Below are 25,069 nucleotides of genomic sequence, written 5' to 3' on the forward strand. Positions count from 1 at the left end.
CCCAACCCTAACCCTCTCCCGTACTGTACAGACTTTTCCTCCTGTGTCCTTCTGAGCCCAGAACCATCAACACAAGCCTCCAGGGCTGATTCTAGATCCAGGCCTTCTTTTCTTCTCTGGATTCTCGCTCTTTTATCATTCTGATTTTTGCAATATTTTACCTTTCTTCCAGCTCAGCTGTGTTGTGTAGGTCTCTCCCCATATCCTGACCTCCCTAGCAGGGTAGCTGGAGTCCTCGCAGAGCAGCCCAGGCATCCCAGAAACACATTTCCCAAGAGAGGGGACAGGGAAACTGCCAGTCCCCTTGAAAGCCAGGTCCTAAGCCAGAACAGCATACCTTCTGTTTCATTCTATGAATTAACTTGAGTCTCAGGCGCATCCCAGGACAGAGGAGGACTCCTGAGCACACGCCTACCAGGAGGTGTAGTTACTGAGGGTTACCACACGAGGTCGCTCTCCCCGGTATCTTGCCAGCGCGGAGGATCTGCCCAGCTCCGGACCCCATCTGCTGAAATCCCCGCCCTGCAGCTGCCAGCCTCCCACCTGCCAGGGCTGGTCCTGAGAGGAACACGTGTTGCCTGGTGCGGAGAGGCCTTTGCATGGCCTTCCAGCTCCAGGGAAGCTAGCTCTTGGGGGAGGGTGGGGAATGGGCCATTGCTGCAGGCTCAAAAGTTTTAGGGTAGCCCTGGGAGCTAGACATGGTCGAGGCCTCTGCCCACATATCTATGTACCTGGATTCCAGCTGTTTTCATCCAAGGCCCTACCCTTGACATAACAGACTCATTTTGGTTGGGCAAGTTAAAGTTTTCATAACTGAGTATCTCCTTTCTGCTAGGGGCTGTCTGTGCTCCACCCACCAATGGGATAGCCACAGCCAGCCAGCTCCAAATCCCCTATTCTAATCCCCTGCTTTCTTGCACCCCTCCCTGTTCCAACTGTCGCGGGATGGGTTCTCCAGAAGCAGCCACTGCCGAGACAGGTCGAGGAATGACAGGAAATCTATACCTGTGAAAGGAAGAAGGAGAAACAGGACAGGGCATGGAGAAGCCAAATGGTCACACAGGCCCCGCAAAGCTCTGGCCACAGGATGGGAGTTCTGGACTAAGTGTTGTCTGCTAGAATGTCCCAGGTGAACTGGCCAAACCTTTACCTCCAGCTCACTCAGTCACTGGAAGCAGATATGGGTTGCCCAATGGAAGGGGAGACCTTGGGTGAGGTGGCCCCCCCCATAGGTGAGGCCAGCCCAGAAGACACTGATTGCAGGATCTTGACCACACTTCCTACACCTGGGCAGCAAGCTCTTTCTTGCAAGTGTATCTGGGATGCTGGGTGGTGGCGGGGGTGGGGGGGTGGGGGGGGCGCACACCTCTGTGAGAGAGAAACAAGTTGTGCAGAATAGAGGGCCAGAAGCTGGTCTGCAAAAAATCCTTGCAGCCAGTAAAAGTGTGAAAGGGTAAGTGAGTTCTCTGAGTCAAAATGGAAATTCTCTCCTGCATGAATAGGTGCAATTATCCAGCTTATACAATTATGGACACATGATTCATTTCCCTCTTACACTTTTTCATCCAGTAAGCCTACAGAGCTCTTAAGATGGGGTGCAGGGGAAAATCTCTCACAAGGGAGTGTCATTTCAAAAATTAAAGGAAATAGCTGGCACCCGAGGGGAAGCCGGAAACCGGCAGGGGGAAGTTGGGGAGGGGTCGGGGTCCCGCGGAGGGAGTCCCTGAGCCGGCCCTTCGGACTGGGGCTACGCTGGGCGCGTCCCCTTTAAGGGGCGGGGAAGGGGCGGGGCCTTGCAGCGACCTCCCCTCTCCCAGACTGCCCCGCGCGCGCCGGCAGTTCGGCCACGTCCCTGGCCACGTCGCGCCCGCTCTCGCCATCTTCGCCGCTTCCTCTCAGGGGCAGCCGCTGCCGCCGCCGCCGCCGCTGCCTGAGCTGCCGAGCCCCAGGCCGCCGCGCCGACCGCCGCCGCCATGAACATCTTCCGGCTGACGGGGGACCTGTCCCACCTGGCGGCCATCGTCATCCTGCTGCTGAAGATCTGGAAGACGCGCTCCTGCGCCGGTGAGCGGCGGGCCAGGTCCCGGAGAGGCTCGGGCGCCAGGCCGGGTCGCCCCGCGGAGCCGCGGACGTCGGCCGCCCCACGGCCCGCGGGCCCGCGGCGCCCGACACACCCCCTCGGCTGGCCCGGCGCGGGGTCGGCCGGGGCGTGGGGCGGGGGGGACCCTGCCCTGCGGTCCCTCGGGGTGGGCGCGCAGGCCGGGAGGGGTGTCGCGGCGCTGGGCCCCGCTGGGCGCTGGGTGGGCTCCCGAACTTGAGCTGTCGGAGCGGGGGAGGCGCCAGCCGGAATACGCGGGACCCCATTCTGTCTGAAAAGTTTGGATGGGGCGGGGGCCGGGGGAGTCCGGCAGGCTCGCCCCGGTGCCCTCGGCTCTGATGGGCGCAGCTCCGCGCGCCTGGGCGCCCGGGCGCCTGGGCGGCGGGTCGGGAGGTGCGGGGAGCTCGCGAATCAATGGGACGGGAGGGAGGAGGATGGGCAGGACCGCGGCCCGCTCGGCCTGACGTGGCAGCCGGGCCAGCCCGGGAGGTGGAGCGGGAGCGGGAGGTCACCCCGCTCGCTACCCTGCCTCTTCGAGGACTGGCCTTTAGGTTAGGGTGTCGCGTCAGGTCTGACCCTAGAGTTCTGTGGGCTTCACCCCAGCTCTGGGGTTTATGATCACGGCCGCCGCGGGAGGAGGTGTGAGGCGGTTCTCCCCAATTTCTTGGGGGACCATCAGTGCTGCTTTGAAAAACGAACTAGTTTGTCGAACTCCTAAGTGCCTCCAGCTAATAACGGGTTCTCTTAAACCTGCGGCTCCGGGGGCCGCCGAGGTCTCATGTGGTCTCCTGTAATTCCTCACTCCACGTCACCAGTGAGTTGGCGACTCCCTCCTCTGGAGTACACATTTCGTGCATGCATTGCTGGGAGGCAGTGGGACAGATCTTTCCCAGATAACAACTGTGAAGTTTTACATTTCATTAACCGTAAAAGTTTCAGAGGGGCAATTTTTTAGATGATTTCTTGAAATGCAGTGTCTTCTTTAAACTTCTTCTTGATGCCATGTTCGAGAGCTTCATTTTTGCAGAGGCAGTAAAAGATGGATCTACTTAGGTGGCAGAGATCCCATTTCCCTGATCAGTTTCTAAAGATTTCCACATCTAGAGTAACACCCCACATCACTGACTGCTGTCTTTAGGACTCACCTATCTCCCCAGAACGTACCTGAGATCGAGGAAGTAAGCAAAAACTAGAGACCTTTGAGCAGTCAAAATGGATATTCCAAAGTCCATGTACTGAACCCAGTGTTGTCTGGCTTGGAGATGATCTCTCATTTTGTACACATTCTGAGAGATTCAGTCCTTAAGTTTTCCAATTATAGAAAAGTAATTGTGGCAACTGTGACAGCTGATGATTAAGTGCTTGCTGTGTTAGGTAGTGCACTAAATGCTTTACGTAGCTTTTTCCACCTAGTCTTTAAAATGATCTTAAGAGTTAGGTGCTATTGTCCCCATTCTGTGGAGGAGGGAACTGAACCTGAAAGGAGATGGGGAAATTAGTGGTAGAGCCAGGATTGAAACACAGGCAATCTAATCACAGTTAAGGATTTTGAATCAGTATCTATTTTGGCCAAAGTAATTTTAGTTCAAACTCTGATGCCAGACTAGTAGTTTAGGTCATCTTTTTCATTACACTCAGGAAATGTGCCCCCCCCCCATGGGCTTTATTGAGATATAATTGACATATAACATTGTATTAGTTCTAGGTGTGCAATATAATGATTTGATATATGTATATATTGTGAAGTGATCACCACAGTAAGTTTAGTTAACATCCATCACCACACATAGTTAGCCATTTTTTTCTTGTGATGAGAACTTTAAAGATCTATTCTCTAACCAACTTTCAAATATGTAATATGGTATTACTGACTATAGTCGTCCTGCTATACATGACATCCCCCGGACTTAATTTATTATATAACTGGAAGTGTGTACTTTTTTACCCATTTCACCCACCCTTGCTCAGAAAATGTTACTTTTATCTTGATTTTTGCTCCAAAATTTTTGTATTGAGTCTCTTCATTTTCTTTTGTGTATTTCTCAGAATCCTGTTCTCTGTCAAGTCCTTAAGTATTGAAGTATGCTGTGTCTTAAATGGGTATCTAAACTAAGATTTTGGGGAGAAGCTACTATACCTCCACGTATAAAATTCTTTTTTTTTTTTTTTCCCACGTATAAAATTCTTAAGGGAACCTTGAGTAATGTGGAGAAAGTGAGAGGGTTTGCTGTTTTGTTTATTTTTTTAAGATTTTATTTATTTATTTTATTTATTTGACAGAGATCACAAGTAGGCAGAGAGCGAGAGAGAGGAGGAAGTAGGCTCCCTGCCAAGCAGAGAGCCCGATGCGGGACTCGATCCCAGGATCCTGGGATCACGACCCAAGCCAAAGGCAGAGGCTTAATCCACTGAGCCACCCAGGTGCCCCTGTTTTGTTTATTTTTTAATATTCACTATCTTCACTTGAGAGATTTAGGAGCATTTAGGAAAATAGAAAATACTTCAGCCAAAATAGGAAGGAAGATAGGTATATTTGTCAAGATGGGTTGTGTGTTTGTCAAGTATCCCAACAGCTAACCTGAAGCACTTACTAAACTATTCTCTTTGTCAGATTTAGGATCATTTTAGTTCTTATACATGAGATTTCCTGGCCTTTTAGAAATCAGAATCACCGAGATCATTTATTCAGAATTAAATGCTAAATTTGATTGGCTGCTTTGTTTTTCCATTCTAAATTATGAAAGTTGTTTAGAGGCTTTTGAAAGAGTAAGAATTCGATATGAGTTTCTCAAATAACTGGAATAAGAGACTTGTACGTTCAGGTTGTGTTTCTCACTTTGACAATACTGGTATTGGGGTTCATTTTAGGATTTGGGCACCTGTTGTGAACATCCCTGCAGCCGGAACCATGGGGCTTTTTTCCCTTAGGGTAAGGGATGAGGCAGATTAGTGTGGAAGCTGCAGATTCTGTTTTCCTGACCATCTGATTTGAGGATGGCTACCTTAAAGGGCCTGTTTTAATGTGAGGACAGGAGAGCTGATCTTGGTTTAGCTCTCTGTGTCTTTGTCTGCTGTTGTCATTACAAAGGGGTGCCCAGTTGAAGTGTGAGTTTCTCAGATCCCTGAACTGTTGCTGCAGCTGGATCCACAGCACGCTCAAGTTATCACTTTGTCCTTGTCCTAAACACGACCTGGACAGCCTTGGGAGAACAAGCCTTGGTATGTAGATGAAGAACTTCCTAGCAACATTTTTCTGTAGGCTGGCTGATAGTTATTAATAGTGCTGTATCTATTGTGTTTAAATTACTAGTGGAGTCCTTTTGAGATCCGTCACTCCCAGGCGCCCTCTCCCAGTCTCTCTCCTCCTTTGCTTTGATTGTTGTTAGGTGTTGTTATGTTGATTTTGTCATAGACTTTTTATCCTTCCAAACATGACGGGAACATCCAGCGTCCCCTCCACTTCTCATAATTGGACAGCATATAATTTTGAATACAAAAATCTCATCTTTTTACTGAGGTCGCTGAGTACTTCGGGAAGCTATTGTATCACATTCCCAGCTCCCTCTTTGTAGCAGCTGTCTCCTCTGTTCTTTTGAGTGTCAGTCTGTTGGCTAATCATTGCTCTCAAACATCTGTTGGCCACCCATTGTGTGCAAAGCACTAGGATTGCAATTCAGAGAAGCACCTTGTAGCTAGCAAAGTCTCTGGTTTGAAGAAAGTTGCAATTTACTTGAAATAATAAGACATATATAAAAAGATAATCATAAAGGGTATTAAATGTAGATAGTAAATCCTGTGGATGTGAAGTGGCTAGAAGATCCCAGGGAAGGCTCCCATGACTTCCCAGCAAGGTGTATGTAAGACCTCTGTGAAGAAAAGTCTGAAACTTTGTTAATGGACATAGAAGATGACCTGAACGTATCTTTATAACCGTGGTTCTGAATAGGACCAGATAGGCTGTTAAGGAGGCAAGATGATTCATCTCCCCAAATTAACTTACTGATTCAGAATGTCATCAAAGTTAAAAGAGAGTAAACTGAGAGAAATAATCTGCAATATATCTAAATGACGAAAAGCTCACATACATAATATGCATAACACACATAATAAAATACTCCTACAAATTTAAAAAAAAAGGATAGAAAAGTGGGCAAAGTTGACAGTTCACAGAAGAATAGCAGAAGGCCCATTAAGTGTGAATGACCCCCCAGGCTCACTATAGTTAGGAACTTTGATGGTAAAACAGCAGCGCACACCATTGTTTCCTTACTATGCGAAAAACGTAAGAGGTTAACTATCTATAAGTAAACTATCTGTGTAAGTGTAAAGATGTTCCTTGTACCTAAATAACTACAGGACACTGTTTATAGATAAAAGGATATTTGTGTAGTATTCATAAAAACAAAATTGCAAACAACCCAAATGTCCGTTAATGGAGGGGTTGCACAAATGTGGTGTGGTTGCACTGTGGGAATACTGTGCAGCTATTAACGAGAAGGAGCTGGAAGTGTTAACAGGGGAAGATAAATCTGAGAGGTTAAGATAAAAAAAAAAAAAGCAAATTGTAGGGACACCTGGGTGGCTCAGCTGGTTAAGCATCTGCCTTTGGCTCAGGACATGATCCCAGGGTCCTGGGATCAATCCCTGGAGCAGGGAGGCTGCTTCTCCCTCTCCCTCTGCTGCTTCCCTTGCTTGTTCTCACTTGCTCTCTCAAATAAAATTTTTCTTTTGTTTTGTTATTTTGTTTTGTTTTGTTTTAAAAAGCAAATTGTAAAGCAAAAGATTCTATGACCCCATTTTAAGGGGCAAACGTATATGCAGGTGCAGATGCAAATACATATATAAAAGGAGCTTTTTTTTTTTTTAAAGATTTTATTTATTTGATAGAGTAGGGGGAGTGGCAGACAGGGGGAGAGGAAGAAGCAGGCTCTCTATTGAGCGGGATGCCCGATGTGGGGCTCTGTTCCAGGACCCTGGGATCATGACCTGAGCCAAAGGTAGCCTCTTAACTTACTGAGCCACCCTGGCTTTTGAAAAGCCTGGAAAGTTTCATTTAAAATGGAGGTGGGAGGGATGTTGAAAGGCCCTTTTGTGTTTTTTCCCATATATTTTAGCCCAGTTGGAATTTTTAATTAAATAGCATGGATTTCTTTGAAAACAAGAAAAAACAGTGAAACAGTACCTAATAAGAACTGCCATTTATCAAACATTTCCATTGTGGCAGGTATAGTATAGAGCACTTTTTCTTTAACAGTCCCATAAAGTTGTCATAATTTGTTCCCATTAGACAGATGCAGAAAGTGAGATTGTGGACGGGGCACAATGTATGTAGTGGGACCAGGCTTACCGTGTGTGTTCAGGGGCTGAGCTTAAACCCAGTCTGTCTGGCTCCAGAGCCTCTCTTTCCCTAAGTCACAAGAGTTGTGTTACAGGTCAGCTCCTGACTCTTAGGCTGCTGGTTCCAGGCACCGTTAATGGTCTTTACGAGAGTATCCACATCCTTAGGGACAGTGGGTTGGAGTGCCTGGGACCCTTGTTGAATGCTGCCTGTTTGACCGCGCAGACTGTCCTGGTGGTCTGACTTACAGAACTTGCATGTTGCTCAGCTGTTACCAGGACAAAAATAAGTCGTGAAAGGCTTTTCTCTTTGGTCGAGGGTTCTGTTCTGTAAACCACTGGGGATAAAAGAAATGCAACTTTCAACCTGTGGCATGATTTAAAGTAATACACACTGTAGTGTATAGTTGTAGGATGGTATTAAACCTAACTTGGCCCAATAGGAAATGACAGAAATGGTCTTGGGTTTAATGACTGATTTCCATTTAAAATGGTATACTCATTAATATGAATATTTGGTGCATTTGGTATTGGGATGACCATTTCAGAAACATTTAGAATGAGTATTCTTTTTTTTTTTTTAAGATTTTGTTTATTTATTTGACACAGAGAGAGAGAGAGCACAAGTAGGCAGAGTGGCAGGCAGAAGGAGAAGAAGAAGCAGGCTCTCTGCTGAACAGGGAGCCTGATGTGGGACTCGATCCCAGGACCCTGGGATCATGACCTGAGCTGAAGCAGCTGCTTAACCGACTGAGCCACCCAGGTGACCTAGAATGAATATTCTTTTTTTTTTTTTTTTTTTTTAAGATTTTATTTATTTATTTGACACAGAGAGAGATCACAAGTAGGCAGAGAGGCAGGCAGAGAGAGGTAGGGGTCAGGGAAGCAGGCTCCCTGCTGAACAGAGGGCCCGATGTGGGGCCCGATCCCAGGACCCTGAGATCATGACCTGAGCCAGAGACAGAGGCTCAACCCACTGAGCCACCCAGGTGCCCCTAGAATGAATATTCTTGATAGCTTGTTAACCTTCACATGCTTTGGTCCCAAACAGGGAGAAAATGACTAGGTTCTCTCTCGGAAAGAGATTCCTGCCCCTGCCCTCTCTGGCTTCAGCTGGGATCTCTGCCATCTGTGAAGACAGGACAATTTTTCTGTCTTAAAGGAAGAAGTTGCTGCTTCCAGGATTCCAGACCAGGAAGACTAGGGTAGAACTGTATAAGCACACTTAGATTTCCAGCATGGCAGTTCCTACCTGGATTCTGCACCGTGAGACAAGCTACAGGCCACATACTGCCTGTCTCTCGCTCCTCTCCTGCTCAGGGGACTCTCCCACCCTCTGGTTGGCAGTAAATTAGGGCAGAGCCCAAAGACCATTGCCTATTTATGGTCATAGGGACAGAGTATGACTTAGATACTCTTTGGAAATGTTATCCCAAAATACCACAAAATGAGAATTTACCCCATGATATAAAAAGAAAATGAATTCTCTTTTTTTCTTTTCTTTTTTTTTTTTTTTTTTTTTTGGACCATTTGTTCATTCATTCGGCAGATATTTTCTTAGCCCTGCTGTGTGTCAGGCCCAGAGCTGAGCACAGAGAATACAAAATGGGTAAGACATGACCCTAACCTTTGGAGATCTCATTGTCTGTTGGGAAAGTGGGAAGACAGGCAACCAGATAATCGCAGTGTATTTTATAAGACCATACTAGGAGCTAGGGCTGCAGCTGGTGGGAAGTTCCCATTATGTACTTGCTGGATGAATAAACATCACCAAGGGGGAGGTGTCTTCAAAGATGACTTCCCCGAGAAAGTGGTATGTGAGTTGGGTCTCAAAGGGAGTAGTAAAAGCGATACGATAGTCCTCAGTTCCATGAGGAAAAATCGCAAATCTGTCTGGCTTCCAAAGTTCCATTAGAATAAAGCCTTTATAACAGATTTGCCTGTATGTAGTCTATAATTTATTTTATTTAAAATACCGGAGGGGCGCCTGGGTGGCTCAGTGGCTTAAAGCCTCTGCCTTCGGCTCAAGTCATGGTCCCAGAGTCCTGGAATTGAGCCCTGCATTGGGCTCTCTGCTTCTCCCTCTCTGCCTCCCTCTCTGCCTACTTGTGATCCCTGTCAAATAAATAAATAAAATCTTTTAAAAATAATAATAATAAAAATAAAATATTGGAAAGAACCAGATGGTAAAGGAACTGGGAATTTTTCTCTCAAAGCTTCAACAAATACCAGATGTGAACTGCATGCTCCCCTCCTTTTCCCCTTCATCTCATCTTCTCTCTCTCTCCCATGTCTCTATGTGAATGGCAGCCTCATTGTTCTCCTTTGGAACACTGATCTCTGATAAGGAAAAAAACTCCCCATTACTGGGGAAAACTGAAAGGAGCAAACTGTCTATTTCTCCACCTTTGACCCTTGAAATTGGTTACTATTGATTGACGCAGGAAGAGAGAGTCAACTTTTTCTTCAGGTTTTGTTTAGGTATTTTTGTGAATAGATGAGAATTGCAATTATTCGTATGTAGAAAGTAACATTCTTGGGGTGCCTGGGTGGCTCAGTGGGTTAAACCTCTGCCTTTGGCTCAGATCATTGATCTCAGGGTCCCGGGATCGGAGCCCTGCATTGGGCTCTCTGCTCAGCAGGGAGCCTGCTTCCCCTGTCTCTCTCTGCCTGCCTCTCTGCCTGCTTGTGATCTCTCTCTCTCTGTCAAATAAGTAAATAATATCTTAAAAAAAAAAAGAAAGAAAGAAAGAAAAGAAAGTAACGTTCTTGTATCCCAGCTTTTAGTTTCAACAAGCCACAAAATTATGTTGTAAAATATCATTTAAAAACAGTGTAATTTTCACATTCCATGAGACTGTTGCTAATAATTTGGTGCAGCAACATTTCTGCAAAATACATGCTTACCGAAATATTGAATGGTGTGAAGTTTGCAACATAGAGGAAGGTGGGTGGATTCTGACTGGGTAGTCAGATTCTGTTTCCTTCATGCATTCGCTCAATTGTCATCTGAAACCCATAGTTCACATCCTTTGTCACATAAATATTTGGCCAAATATAGATGTCAGAAAAGCTGAGTACACACACTAAGTGACCTTCGACACTTCCGCAGATGATCTCCGCGTGCTGCAGCAGTGCTCTGGAGGAGGCTGGTGGCTGGAGGTGGGAGCAGATTTAAGGTGGTGGTTGTTGGGGTGGGGTTTTGGTGGTGGTGGTTGTTTTTCTGTTTTTTGTTTGTTTTTGGTTTTCTGGTTTTCGTTTTTTTAAAGACTGCTGCTTCTGAGGACTGTCATAGTAGGTTCCCACCCTCTTGTTGCCGTGGCATCCAGAGCAACATTTTTATGGCTCTGATGAATCTAAGAGATGGAGTTTTTAAAAATCTTTACCTGTCCTGTAGTTACCTTGGGAGGCCATACCACTGCTCTAGGGAGTGACGTTACTGGTTACTGCTCACGGTTACCACCACCGTTACCGGCAGCATTGTTCCTCACTGGGTTCCTTGTCTCCTTAATCAGATTAGACCCCCAGGCTGTGAAGGTTTGTCACCTTCAGAGACATTGTTTTAAAGTGGAAAGAAAGATGCTAAAGCTAGCAAGCAAGTTAGTATCAGCAGAAGTAGTGAACTTATTCTTACCTAAAGTATATATTTGGAAAATACAGCATTCAGAGGCACTTGGGGGGCTCAGTCTGTGAGCGTCCAAACTCTTGATTTTGGTTCCCGGCATGATGGTTTCGTGAGATCGAGCCCCGTGTCAGGGCAGAGTCTGCTTGGTCCCTCTCCCTCTGCTCCCCCAAGTTTGCACTCTCTCTTTCTTTCAAATAAATAAATAAATAAATAAATAAAATCTTAAAAAAAAAAAGAGAGAGAGAGGAAAGAAAAATACTCATTTGAACAGTACATCCTGGCGTATTGGTGTTAGCATGATCGAGGCAAGTCACCCAGTGTGATGAGACTGCTGGGTTCTTAGAGCCTCCCCCAAGGAGCATGTTCAAGGATGTAAAGTGCAAGGAAAACGACGGCTGTCCTCATTTGTGAAGTCATCCCAGATATCAGTCTCTGACCCTGGAGCCCGCTTTCCATACCTGCTCTTCCTGTAGTGTTCTCTGCGGGAAGGGTTCAGCTTCTCTAAGAGAGGCTTTTCTAATACTTTCCTTTTGTTTCCTTAGGTATTTCTGGAAAAAGCCAGCTTCTCTTTGCACTGGTCTTCACAACTCGTTACCTGGACCTTTTTACTTCATTTATTTCATTATATAATACATCTATGAAGGTATGGTATGGCATCCAATTAGCATGCATTTTATCCATAATTCACGGGCCTATGGCAACTATTAAGTTTGTGTCAGTTGTGTACTTAGACATCTTCTAGAATAATGTCTAAACATGCTGTTTTCGACCTAAGCACTTTTAGACCACCTTGTACATAAAAGTGGGAATAGCGTTATCATTAAGCACATTTTCAGTTTCAGAGAGTATCTGTTTAATTAAAGTGCTTTGCAGTTAGAGATTTTTTAACCTTAAGTTCCTTGAGTATGATAAACTTCTAAAGCTCTTGATAACCCTGTAAGAAAGAGGGATAACTATTATGTTTTCAAGCCGTGCGAAATTACAGACTCCCTGGGAAACCCAGCAGGGTGGCTCAGCACGAGGAATGAAAGCCGGGGCTCCTCGCTGCTGTACCTCGTTTCGCTGTTGTGGGAGAGATCATGTGTAGGCTTCTACTTCTTTTCTTTCTTTTCCTGCGAAATCCATGTCCTTAAACTTCTTTGTGTGCCATCTTTGTTACTCTTTCCATGCCTAAATAACAGCTGTACCATAACATGTTTAATGTGTCTCTAAAACCTTTTAACTTGTCCTTAGCGTTAGTATCGGTGGCTTCGGTGTCCTTCTGTTTTTTCTGAATCCACATGAAAACCTGTAGTTACTAAAACGCAGTGTGTTTGCGTACCACCTCACATCTTGTGGACCCGAGGGGGCGTGTGCTTCCCGCTCACCAAGGCCTCGGTTTCGCACGGTCCTTGAACTAATACTGAGCACCCGAAGCACCTGGCACTTCCCTAGCGCTGAGGACGGGGCGGCAAACAAGCAGAAGACTTAGTGTCTGGCTGGGGAGAGTAGACTGATCATCCCAGTACTCAGTGGGTGACGGCAGTTTGCCATGGGTGCGGGAGGGAGAAGTATGGCACTCTCCGGGCATGAAAGAAAGGCATCTCCTTTCTTTCATTCATTCGTTCTGCGCAGCTTTCTGAGCACCTGCATGCGGGGCGGTGCCGTAGGCACTGGATATTGTAGGCCAGCTGAGGATGTCATGTCTAACCTGAGGCCTCTTGGTGTTGTACTTAGAAAGCATTTTTTATAAGCACAGGTCAGAGTAGACAAAGCCATATTTGGGTCTGTGGTCTTAGTTGAGAAACAAACTTGAGTAACCCAGAATCATTTCATTCTTCGTCGCTAAGTGACCGGAGCCTCGTGTCCAGGAAATAATTAGCCTCCTTAACACAGGTAGGTCCCTGCTTGTTGTCCAGGCAAGTTAAAACTGCCGGTATTACAAGCATGTGAGCAAGAACCTCCTCCGTGGCCCTCAGGATACTTGGCTTTTCAGAAGAATCCTTCTTGCTTGGTTCTGGTTTCCAAGCATGTCCTGAAAATTAGAGGAGTGAGAGCCAAATTTTATGTGCTCATTTCTTTGACTTTAAATGCCAAGCACAGGGAGAGGGGAAAGCAGCTGCTTACTCCCGTGTCGCCTAAGCCATTATGGACAGAATCTTGGCCGGCCATGTTCCGGGCGCTGGGGGGGGACCGAACCCCTGGCTATACCACATGCCTTGGCTGGATGTTGTGCTGGAGGATACTCTGTGTAAATGTATGTGTATTTTATTGATACATGTAGATTATATGTTATTTTATTCATATCCATGTATACATATATTTGTATGTGGAGAGAACTCTAACAATATAAGGTGTTAATCTCAAATTTTTTTTATTTTTGTAGTTTGGGTATGACCAACAACTTTACTACCTTGCCAACTATTTTTTTTTTTTTTTTAAAGATTTTATTTATTTATTTGACAGAGAGAAATCACAAGTAGGCAGAGAGGCAGGCAGAGAGAGAGAGGAGGAAGCAGGCTCCCTGCTGAGCAGAGAGCCCGATGCGGGACTCGATCCCAGGACCCTGAGATCATGACCTGAGCCGAAGGCAGTGGCTTAACCCACTGAGCCACCCAGGCGCCCCCCTTGCCAACTATTTATCTGCAAATATAACTCCATGATGAGGTGCTAGGGATAGTTTAGTATCTTTACTTTGTTTTTAAGCATAGGAGGGCTTAATGATTGCTCTCATTTTCCTGATACGTCATTGGCCCAGATGTCTTCATTAAGTTTCATGAGGTGCTTTTCCGAAGGAGTAGTAGCGGGTAGCTCGACTAATATCCCACTTGTTTCCATTCAGAGACTCAAACTGCCCTTTGGTTCTTGGACCTAAAATTCTACATTCTAAAAATTGCTGTAATTTCAGAATAACAGACTTTTCCTTTGGGTCACGTGACTATATGGTGTTTGACCTTTTGAATATGAAAGAACATAACTTGACTGTAAGCCTTTGAACACTGCACTGCTATGTGAGCTCCCTTGTAGGTGGCCGTGTTAGACAAGTTATCCCTTACTTTTGGTTTTGCTTTTGGTATGCTACCAGTCAAAATTTCATAGAATGATCTGAATGTTCTGTATTAAAGTAACACAGTGTAGGTAAAACTGATCATTGTAAAGTTAAACGTGAGCTACATTGTGTCTTTTCTTTAGAAAAGCTGGAGCTAATGGCGCCTGGGTGGCTCAGTCGGTTAAGCCTCCAACTTTTGGTTTCAGCTCAGGTCATGATCTCATGGGTTGTGAGATTTATTCCCCACTTGTTGAAGAGTCTGCTGGAGATCCTCTCTCTCTGCCCCTCCCCTCACTCTTTCTCGCTCTCCCTCCCTCTCTCTCAAATAAGTAAATACATCTTAGAAAAGAAAAGGGGTACTTGGGTGGCTCTGTCCTTAAGCTTCTCCCTTCGGATCAGGTCATGATCCCAGGGTCCTGGAATGGAGCCCCACCATTGGGCTCCCTGCTCTGAGGGAAGCCTGCTTCTCCCTCTCCCACTCCCCTTGCTTGTGCTCCCTCTCTCACTGTCTGCCTCTGTCAAATAAAAAGGAAAAGAAAAGCACTGGCTAAGAAATAGCCTCATGCTGGAGGGAAGTGTACTGGTTTTGAACTCCATTGAACTTGTTTTTTTTTTTTTTTTTTCCTCCTAACCTGCTATCTAATAGTTCTTTTTTTGTTTTTTGTTTTTTTTTGTTGTTGTTGTTGTTTTTAAAGTGAGATTAAAAATAAATTCTTTGGCAGTTTCTTATAAAGTTAAAGGTACACTTTTAACATATGATCCAGCAATCCCATTCCCAGGTACTTACCCAAAAGAAATGAAAAGTTCAGTTCATACAAATGTGTGTGCATAAAGGTTCATAGCAGCTTTTTCCGCTGTTCCCCAAGTGACAGGAATCCCAGACCACCTGTCCCGAAGCTAGTGTGTGGACGAACACACTGTGGTTCACCTGCACAGTGCAGTTCTCCTTTTACTGCAGTAAAATGGAACCAGTCATTAATACACGCAATGATGTGGTTGCATCGAGAATGCGTTATGGTACTTGAAAGAAGCCGGTCTTACAGGGACATACTGTATGATTCCATTTATTTGGTATTCTGGAAAAGGCAAAAACTGCAGGGACCAGGAATATATCAGTTATCCAAAAAGAAAAAAAAAAAGATCAGTTACCTCCAGAGGTCAGGCCTTGGGGAACGGCTTGACTGCAAAGGGGCAGCATGACGGAGGTTTCTGGTGGGAGGGGGGTCACATGATAGGACTATTCTGTGTCTTGATTGTGGTGGTGGTTATATGACTAGTAGAACTATATACCCCCAGAAGTGAACTTTATTGTGTTTAAATTTTGAAATAAAGAAGCTAAGGAAAAAGATCTTGCTTTTGTGAACATGTGGATGCTGAAGAAAGCCAAGGCCGTTGGAGCCGTTGTAAAGTAGGGATGACTTGTGCTTTTCTTCTGTCCTTAGCTCATCTACATTGCCTGCTCCTATGCCACAGTGTACCTGATCTACATGAAATTTAAGGCGACCTACGACGGAAATCATGACACCTTCCGAGTGGAGTTTCTGGTGGTCCCTGTGGGAGGCCTCTCCTTCCTGGTCAATCATGATTTCTCTCCTCTGGAGGTTAGTTGAGAGGTTATTTAGGGAAACGCTTGGGCTTGCAGGTAATGTGGGTGGTTCTGGTTTGTTTGGTTTCATGATTTGGCAAGCTTCTGGTACAGCATACACTATTTGGTGTAAATAAATCACAGACAGGCATTAAGTCCCCAGCTATTTGGGTGTCTGCTGACAGATTATTGCTGGATTCTCCTCCAGAGAATAAACCGACTTCTGTGGTAGCAAACACAATGCCTTGCCCATCCCAGTGCTTGAAGAACACAGTCTTTCTGCAGTCAGACCCAGCTTTGTTTCTTTTTCACCTAGGGCTGTTGCACATTGATAACTGTGTGCCAGTCCCCTAAACAGTGTTGCCATACGGCAGGTGTGGAGGAAAAGGTTTGCGTGGTGCCCTGCGCTCCTGGGTCCCTCGCCCTTCCCTTAGTGTCCTGGGGAAGCCGCTGCTCACGGATTCAGAATGTTCCCAGGGCTACCTGTAAAGCTTTCTGTCGTCCGTGTGAATCACGTTGGGCAGAGTGTTTGCATAATTACAATTCGCGTTACTTATCCCTTTGATTTAACCACACCAGGAAAGCCCAAAGACTAAGAAAGATGGTGGAAATATTGAGGTAGTCTGTGAAGGAGACCAGCTGATAAGGAAAAGCAGCAGTGGGAGCGTAGAAGGCTCTGTCAGCCTCGTGCCCCGGGCAGAGAGCGCCCTGGATTCAGAGTGGAACAAGCTTACCCTGGAGAGACACATAGGTAGATTCACAGAAAATTGTACCGGGAAGGAGATGTTGGAGAGATGGGTCACGAAGAGTCACCGAGGCAGAGGTGTCCGGGTCACCCGGCTTGTCATTGGGAATGTGCCTCTTCAGTGTCACTCCCTTTTCTGAGATTTCTTCTGTTTCGTACTCCGTTGCCCAGATTCCTCGCTCTTTGTGCTGCTCCACAGTAAAGCGGGAGTGTTTCCTGTGAGCTCGTGGCGGGTGCTGGGTGCCGACTGAAGCCTCTGGTCTCTCTTGCAGATTTTGTGGACCTTCTCCATCTACCTGGAGTCCGTGGCTATCCTTCCTCAGCTGTTCATGATCAGCAAGACAGGGGAAGCGGAGACCATCACCACCCACTACCTGTTCTTCCTGGGCCTCTACCGCGCCCTCTATCTCGTCAACTGGATCTGGCGCTTCTACTTCGAGGGCTTCTTCGACCTCATTGCTGTGGTGGCCGGAGTTGTCCAGACTATTCTATACTGCGACTTCTTCTACCTGTACATAACAAAAGGTACCCCGGGCTGCCTCCTCCCTGCTTTGTTCCCACAGCCCTGTATTTCTGGGAGCTCCCTGGCCCAGCATGGTCCTAGTCTGGCACTAGCTCATCAAGCACAGCTGGTTTCAGAAAAACATTTCCAAACAAACTCAGGGTTTTCAGCCTTTTTTCTTTTCTGTAGCTTTATTGTTTTTCTATAATAGCACATTTTGATTACAAGAAATTTTATCTGCTTTTATAATTCTGAAAACAATCACCTGAAGCCCTGCTGCTCAGAGATGATCGTAGTTAATGTTCCGATAAACATAATTCCAGATAGGTCTATGCATACATGTATATATGTGTGTATGTGCATATACACAGACACGGGAGTTCAACTGCACATGCTGTTCTATAATCTGTTTTCCCCCATTCACAGTTTTTCAAGTCAGTAGATAGAAATCTACATAGTTTTCAATAGCCATAGAATGTTTCATTATGTATATTATATCATCATTTACTTACTCAGCCCCTTGTTTGTGGGTACAGGCTGTTACTGATTTGCTGCTATTAAAATCCAGTGCTTGGGGCACCTGGGTGGCTCAGTTGGTTAAGCATCCAGCTCTTGATTTCAGCTCAGGTCATGATCTCAGGGTCATAAGATTGAGCCCTGTCTCAGGCTCTGCGCTGAGCGTGCAGCCTGCTTAAGAGTCTCTCTCTCCCTCTGCCCCCACCCCCCAGCTTGCGCACACTCACTCTCTCTCAAAAAACAAAAACAGTGCTTAGATGAGTATCCTTGTGTATGTGTGTTTTCACGTTTATATGAATATAGGACGTGCAGATGCCACAAAAATTTGATGAAAACTGTGGTCCTCATTTAAAAAAAAAAAAAAAAGGCATATTAATGCATGTACACACAAATGTATGCCTGTAGTTTTAGGGGATTCAGGAGCCCCTGTAACCCAACCACAGACTCAGGCTAAGAACCCTTGCTATACAGTATAATTCCTAATGGTAGAATTAGGTACCTACAGGGGGATATATATTTTCTCTCTTTTTTAACATCCCAAATTTCATATACCTCTGTACGTATTAACAGTTATATTTTACTATATGCTGATTAGGGGGGAAAGTAATGAGAAGAAAATGTGAATTTAGTGACAGTTTCAGTCGAATTTGTGTTTCTTAAATTTAATTGCTGTGACATCAAGGCACATGAAGAAAATTCCAGTATATGTGTACATGACATACTCATAGTTCGGGGGCTTTTTTATTGACACCAAAATCCAATAACTTTTGGTGCCAAAGACTTTCCTTGTACCTTATTCTGTAGTGTCGTGAGTGTGACAGACCTCTAGGAACAGGAAGAAGGAAATGATCAGCTAGTCAAGACAGTAACCTTTTGTTTTCTCTTCCTCTCTTTAAAATTCTAGTACTCAAGGGAAAGAAACTCAGTCTGCCAGCGTAAGTGCCAAAGACCGTCACCAGCATCTGTCCTTCAGGGTGCTCGGACAGAATTCTTACCACAGCAAAGGCACAAGATGCTTGATACGGAAAATCAGAAACTTAACTCTTTCGTTGCAGATAGTCATCAGTGGCTCTGTAAGAACCCAGAGGAAAAGAACCAGAAGGTTTCTGTTTAATGCATCTTGCCTTATCTTTTTTTATTACTATGTACAAAGATTTTTTTACACAAAGAAACTTAATGCTGTATGAATAAATTCAGTGTGTAGCTTCAATTGGGGTAGTTCCAAAAGTGAAGATTTTGTGAGGAATAAGTGCAAACTTTTTTTTTTTTTTCTTTGAAACTGTTGATTCTTTGTGTCTGCAATGAAATTGTACTCCTTGACAGTTGGTAGATTATATATTCTTCCATCTATCAAATTTGCATTCCACTATATTTATTTTTTGCCAAAAGATGAGTTATATTTGTTTGAAATCTGAGACACTATGTTCAATCTGGTCTATCTTCGTTCAAATCTCTTCCCACCGAATGTGGAAATCCTTCCTTGGACGTCACAACACTACATGTAAGGCCGGTAAGGATGACTCACAAGCTTATGGTTTTCATTACCAAAATTTTCAGATTCTGAATGTAGATGGAGTCTCGTTTAAGAGTCACCAAAGGTGCCTGCCCCACTCTCTTGCTAAGAAGAGTGACTTTGAGATTGTTCCAGGGGTGTCAGAGAACTTGGGGGGGCAGGGGTTCTGGGCTGCTTGCCATCTAATGTGGGGTGTGAGGGATATTAATGATTATGTTGGATCTAGGACTCTACTCCTCTGAGGACTGGAACACAAGTTAGTCACCTATCACTTGAATTAACAGTTCCAAAAGATTACTACAACCATGTCCCTGCTCAGATTCAAAAGGTTTTTCGTATCACTTTCAGGTAGTAAAATTATTTACATTTTTTTCTTAATTGGCAGCACTAATTGCCATTCCTTATACTCTCTGATTTTGTTTTTGTTTTGTTTTGTTTTGACTGAGCTCTTGCATGATTTGTCTTGTGTTACCATCCTAAATAAACATTTTATTAAATGTAGAATAAATTGTCTTTTTTGTGTGTGAATTAGGCTGTTGGAACATCCTATGTCAGGATGATTTTTTTTTTTTCATTTTTCAATTGGCAACAGAAGCTCCCTATGGGGCCGCAAACGTTTATTGTCCACAAATTAATCTAAAACTTGCTGTATTTTGAGGGAAAATTATAATTTTTCCTCCTGATTTTGCCATTTTATTGATTTGCTACATTTTTTTGATTTGTGCGAAAGCATATGAGTTTGTTTTTATGTGACGCACCATAAATGTTAAAGTGTTGAATACTAACAGTGCTTACTACAAGAAGGCTGTAGTATTTTTGCTTGCTGCATTAAAATATCTTGTGGAAGAAGGGAGCTAGATGGGTTTTATTTTTATCTAGTGTGTCTCTTAACATCTTTCTAAATTGGCAGTGTGACTGCATAGTTGAGCCTCTTGTCTCGATCTCTCACCCTCCCCCCCACCTCATGGTTGTCCTTTTGTGTATCTGTATCTTCCCAGCATTCTCGTCTCGGTTTAGTTTCTGTTTTCATCCTCCTTAAAAGATTCTGAGATCTTGGAGGAAGGGTAGGAAATCTCAGCAGAGCGGAGCAGACTGTGACCCACACTGGGGGCGGGGTGGGGGGCTCACAAGGTTTCTGTGCATGTAAATTAAACACGAGCTGGGATCATTGTGGGAGAGCACAATGCGGACGACAAGGATCTGGGACCTCAGCGGGCTGCCCGACTTTGGAAGCACCAGTGTCTTCTCTAGTCATTCTGCCCATGTAAAAGTGAAGCTGGCTAAGGTGTTACCACCATTCTGTGGCCAACCAGGGTGACATCTTAATAAACTGGGTGGCCGAGTGGGAGTGCGGGACTGGGGCAGCGTCCTCACACACATAGAAAACAAAGGCCTTGTATGATGCGCCTTACAAAGCACTGTTTCAAAGTTCTTTTCACTTCTCCAATAAAGGTTGTCAGGTAATGAATATTTTTTATCCAGCTGTTTTATTCGTGTGAATTTTTTTGGATGAAAGCATGAAGAGAAGGAAAGTTCTATTAACTGGGCTAAGTTGGAGGTTTACAGCCACCAATCCACTCCCCCATCCGGTTCAGTCAGTGTCAGAGTAACGTTTCCTGCTTCCTTACAAGCTGGTCAAGAGAGGAGTAGGGAGGGAAGTAGGTGATGGGGGCCAGGGGGAGGTTGGGGAGAAAAGGTTGTAGGTGGAAGGGAGAAGATCCTGCCCCGCCTTTCCAGAGATGCCACTAGGTTGGACGACTTTCTGGAAAGGTCAAGCAAAGATTTTTGTTGCAAAAGAAATCGTGAGGGGCGCCTGGGGAGAAAAGGTTGTAGGTGGGAGGGAGAAGATCCTGCCCAGCCTTTCCAGAGATGCCACTAGGTTGGACGACTTTCTGGAAAGGTCAAGCAAATATTTTTGTTGCAAAAGAAATCATGAGGGGCACCTGGGTGGCTCAGTTGTTAAGTGTCTGCCTTTGGCTTGAGTCATGATCCCAGGGTTCTGGGATTGAGCCCCGCATCTGGCTCTCTGCTAAGTGGGAAGCCTGCTTCTCTCTCCCATTCCCCTTGCTTGTGTTCCCTCTTGTGTCTCTCTCTGCCAAATAAATATATAAATTCTTAAAAAAAAAATTAGAAATCGTGAGTGAGTGGTGGGAACCCTGAATAAGGAAGGCATAATCTTTGGGGTCACTCCTCACACCCTAGCTCCCTGACCCTAGATTTAACATGAGTCTCCATCTCCCTCAGTTCCCTTCAGAGACTCCTACCACAGGAGTTTTGTGAAGCTCAAATTAGAGCTTGAGGCACAGACAGTAAGTGCTCAGCATCAGTATGACCCCTTTTCCCCCTCCCTCTGTGCTTAGTTTGGGACAGCTGCCTCCAAAGCTGGCTGGAAACTACTTCCGGCAGGAGACCCTGTGACCTACTTGATGATATTGATCGAGTTTGCCCTCTTTGGGAAAGTACCACAACTGTAGACACTGATGGCTAAGTACCTCCCCAAACCACCTGAGTGACCTCTACTGAGGGCTGATGGGACTGGGGCTCCAGGTGGGGTTTTCCTGTGTGCCTCGCCCTCTAGTGACTGAATGTAGAAATAGCAAGGACCCCGCACTCGGCTCATACAGGCGGCCCTCCTTCACCCTTCTCTCTGACCTAGCCTATGTCCTATGGTCCTGTGTGGGTGCTGTGGGCATTTCTCCTGGGGTTCTGAAACCATTCCCTCTTATCCCTGCCATTTAAAAGCAGGTTGCCGCATAATACAGCAGGAATGTCTTAATGACAGGGATACTTTTGTATCATACTAGGATGCTCCAGGTTTCCATCTCTAGTTTCCCCGTGGGCACTGAAAAGGGGAGAGTCTCTAGGCAAGTGCTACACTACACTTGACTCTGTTACCGAAACAGAATGGAAAGACAGAATGTATTTATTCCTCCAGTAAGGGATCTAAGACAATAAATGGTTGGGTAATAAGGAAACTGGTATGCACTGAAGTGAAAAAAAGTCACTTGTTTACTTCGAATTCCGAGGACTGGAGATCCCAGGGCTGTAAAGAAGGGCTTAGAGAAACAACTATCCAATTTCCTGAAAGATCGCCTAGCTAACACTGCCCCACCTCCACCTGACAGAGACTAAATGCAAGGATATTAACTTTACTCGGGACACAGGCATTTACTCAAAGAAAATTAAGTTCCAAAGGGAAAAATAGGGGAGGAAATGAACGAAACGATCAGCGCCATCCTGGTCAGCGTCTCTGCGCAGGCGCGGAGGAGGCCAGCGGTGGCGCGGGGCTCAGTGCGCGTGCGTCGGGCCTGACCCTCGCACGCGCCTGCGCTGAGTCGCAGTTAGTTTGGCGTTGGATCCGGGAGGGTTCGGGGCACCCAGTGGCTACCGGCGCGCGGCTGGCCGGCCCGTGGCCGGGCAGCAGGGCCTCCGCCATGCCCGGAATGGTGCTTTTCGGTCGGCGTTGGGCCATTGCCAGCGACGACCTGGTCTTCCCGGGGTTCTTCGAGCTGTCCCTGCGAGTGGTGTGGTAAGGGCGGCGGGCTGGGCGGCCGGGCGGGCGGCCGGGGCTCGGAGGGCGCGGGTTCCAGCCGCCCGCGAGGAGCGGCAGTGTCGCCGGGTCTGTGCGCGCGGACACGGAGCCCACGTTCCCTCGTCTGGGCCTCTCCACCGCGCGAAGCTTCCGAGGACGTGCGTGCAGCCGTTCTGCCCACTTCTGGGAGGGCACACTGAGGCCGGGTCTGGGGACCCCCAGGTCGGCCCCTGTCGCGTGTGGCGCGGAGGCCTGGCTCCGGGAGCCTCCGGGACGTGGTTACGGACCAAAGGCCGTGCCCTTCGGGATCAGCTTCCTGGAGCCAGGAGCAGCCACTTGGCATTATTACGGCGCTCGGCATGGAAACACAGGGCATGCAGGGTCAACCAGAGGAAAGGATGGGAAATAGTAGCCTGCTTGTTGTTCCAGAACTGAATTCCCTGAGGAGCAGCCAGGCTTGGCACAAAGTCTGCAACCGATGGGAAGTGGAATTCGGCTTCTCAAGTCTGCCCCCAGAGGGGCTGAGCAGGGAATAAATACAGCACCACTGTAATCGAAGAGTGCATTCTTGAGGGGAAAGGAATATAAAAACTTGAAATCCTGGAAGCAGCTTCTTAATAGTTCCATAGTTTTCATAGCCGGGTCTCTCTGAGGTTATTTCCCATTGTTATTTCCAGACCCAACGTCCTAATATCACAAAACTGACAAAAGCATAAAATGTTCTCTAGTCCCAATTCCACACCTGGGCTTGAAATCTTCATACAGTGTTCTTGCCAGCGCTGCTCAGCCATTTCCTGAAATACAGCCCTTTGGTGCTGTCTTTCCTTGTTTTGCACTGAATTACAAAAGATACCAAATCTGCAGTATGTGGCCATGCAAGATTATCAGTGTTCCTTGTGGAGCATCTTGGCATATCTTGTTTTACCACCTCCCGGTTTTTTGCATTACATTTTTTGCATTACACACAGTGTGTGATTGTCAGTTCCTTGTTAATCCCCAGAAATAAATATATCTTGTTAATATTTTAGCAAGCCTGCATTTTGTTGGTTTACACTTGTGTATTTCTGAGTCATGGTAGGGCAGCTGTTTTTCATCAGCCCGCATTATAGTTGCCTGCTTACGGCATTAAGTGCCTCTTTGGTATGAGAGCAGGCATTGAATTAGGAACGATCATGGAAGCACAGGAAGTATAAAACTCATTTTTTAAAAAATTGGCTTTAGGGGCACCTGGGTGGCTCAGTGGGTTAAGCCTCTGCCTTCGGCTCAGGTCATGATCTCGGAGTCCTGGGATCGAGCCCCACGTCGGGTTCTCTGCTCGGCGGGGAGCCTGCTTTCCCCCCTCTCTCTCTGGCTGCCTCTGTCTGCTTGTGCTCTCTCTCTCTGTCAAATAAATAAAATCTTTTTAAAAATAAATAAATGGCTTTTTAAAAAAGTCACACTCTTTAATTGACTTAGTAGATCTTTTATTATTTTTCTTAAGCTTTGCGCAGTGGCAGTATCGTAGCCAATGAGGTTTATCCGAGGCGCGATTATTGCTAATTATTATTTTTCTTAGTAGATCTTTTATTGGAGAAAATTGTATTCCAAAGCAAACTTCACCTTGCCTTGGGAAATTAACTCTTTTTAAAAAATTTTAATTAAAATTAAAAATATATATATTAACTCCTTTTATTTCTTTCTGTAATTTAAAAAAAAACATTTTTTTAGAATATTTAATTTATTTATTTGACAGAGACATGACGAGAGAGGGAAAAGCAGGCCTCCTGCTGAACAGGGAGCCCGACTCAGGGCTCGCTCGATCCCAGAGATCATGACCTGAGCCGAAGGCAGACCCCTCCCAATGACTGAACCACCCAGGCGCCCTCTGTAATGTTTTATAAGGTAGTCCCTTGGTTTCCATTTCTGACCCTCCCTATCTCTTGGCAGGTGGATTGGCATTTTGACTTTGTACCTCATGCACCGAGGGAAGCTGAACTGTACAGGCCGTGCCCTGCTCACCAGTTACTTGATCGTTCTTCTTGTTCTCCTAGCAATTATTATATGTACAGTGGCCGCCATCACGTGTGTCAGCATGAAAGGTAAAGGGTAGCCTTTTCTCTTTGATACCTGTTCTTTTTTAATTGCTTTATTGAGCTATAATCGTGTACTGTACAATTCACCCATCGGAAGCATCCAAGACCGTGATTTTTAGTATATTCCCAGAGTTTTGCGGCCTTCACACAATTTTAGTACATTCTCCTCACCCCCAAAAAGAAATCCTATGCCTGTTAGCAATCACTCCTCATTTCCCCCCAATTTCCTCAGCTCTAGCCATCTGCTGACCTATTTTGTCTGTAGATCTGCCTGTTCTGGGTCATACAGGTGGAGTCATCCACTATGTGGCCGTTGGGTCTGGCCTCTTAAACTTAGCATGTTTTCTGGGTTCATTCATCTTTTAGTGTGTGTCAACTCTTCATTCTTCTTATGACTGAATAATATCGGCTCAGTCAGCTAAGCATCCGCCTTCAGCTCAGGTCATGATCCCAGGGTCCTGGGATCCAGCCCCACATCAGGCTCCCTGCCTAGAGGGGAGCCTCCCTCTCCCTCTG

General features: G+C 45.8%; 2 protein-coding genes and 1 pseudogene across 4 annotated transcripts in view; all 3 read left to right on the forward strand.

Annotated features, from left to right (window-relative positions):
- The first annotated feature begins 1,901 nt into the window (after positions 1-1,901).
- KDELR2 (KDEL endoplasmic reticulum protein retention receptor 2) lies at positions 1,902-20,417 on the forward strand. Of its 2 annotated transcripts, XM_044233839.1 has the most exons (5): positions 1,903-2,064; positions 11,603-11,703; positions 15,531-15,689; positions 16,691-16,943; positions 18,341-18,463. In XM_044233839.1, the coding sequence occupies exons 1-5, from the start codon at positions 1,974-1,976 to the stop codon at positions 18,373-18,375; spliced, it is 639 nt and encodes a 212-aa protein (XP_044089774.1). In that variant the 5' UTR covers positions 1,903-1,973; the 3' UTR covers positions 18,376-18,463. The 2 variants fall into 2 exon arrangements, with proteins under 2 accessions (XP_044089775.1, XP_044089774.1); XM_044233840.1 differs by lacking the exon at positions 16,691-16,943 and having other exon boundaries at positions 1,902-2,064; positions 18,341-20,417.
- A 1,889-nt stretch (positions 20,418-22,306) lies between these two features.
- Positions 22,307-25,069, forward strand: part of DAGLB (diacylglycerol lipase beta) — a 30,163-nt gene continuing 27,400 nt past the window's right edge. Inside the window, exons 1-2 of one of the 2 annotated variants that reach the window (XM_044233811.1) lie at positions 22,307-22,478; positions 24,408-24,559. In XM_044233811.1, coding sequence (XP_044089746.1) covers positions 22,384-22,478; positions 24,408-24,559 — 247 coding nt within the window. In that variant the 5' untranslated portion in view covers positions 22,307-22,383. Of the gene's footprint in view, positions 22,479-24,407; positions 24,560-25,069 lie in introns of those variants that run through there. The other variant, XM_044233812.1, reaches the window with a different exon arrangement.
- Positions 23,960-24,112, forward strand: LOC122896205 (annotated as a pseudogene).

The sequence above is a fragment of the Neovison vison genome, chromosome 14, assembly GCF_020171115.1.
Source record: "Neovison vison isolate M4711 chromosome 14, ASM_NN_V1, whole genome shotgun sequence".
Lineage (NCBI taxonomy): Eukaryota > Metazoa > Chordata > Mammalia > Carnivora > Mustelidae > Neogale > Neogale vison.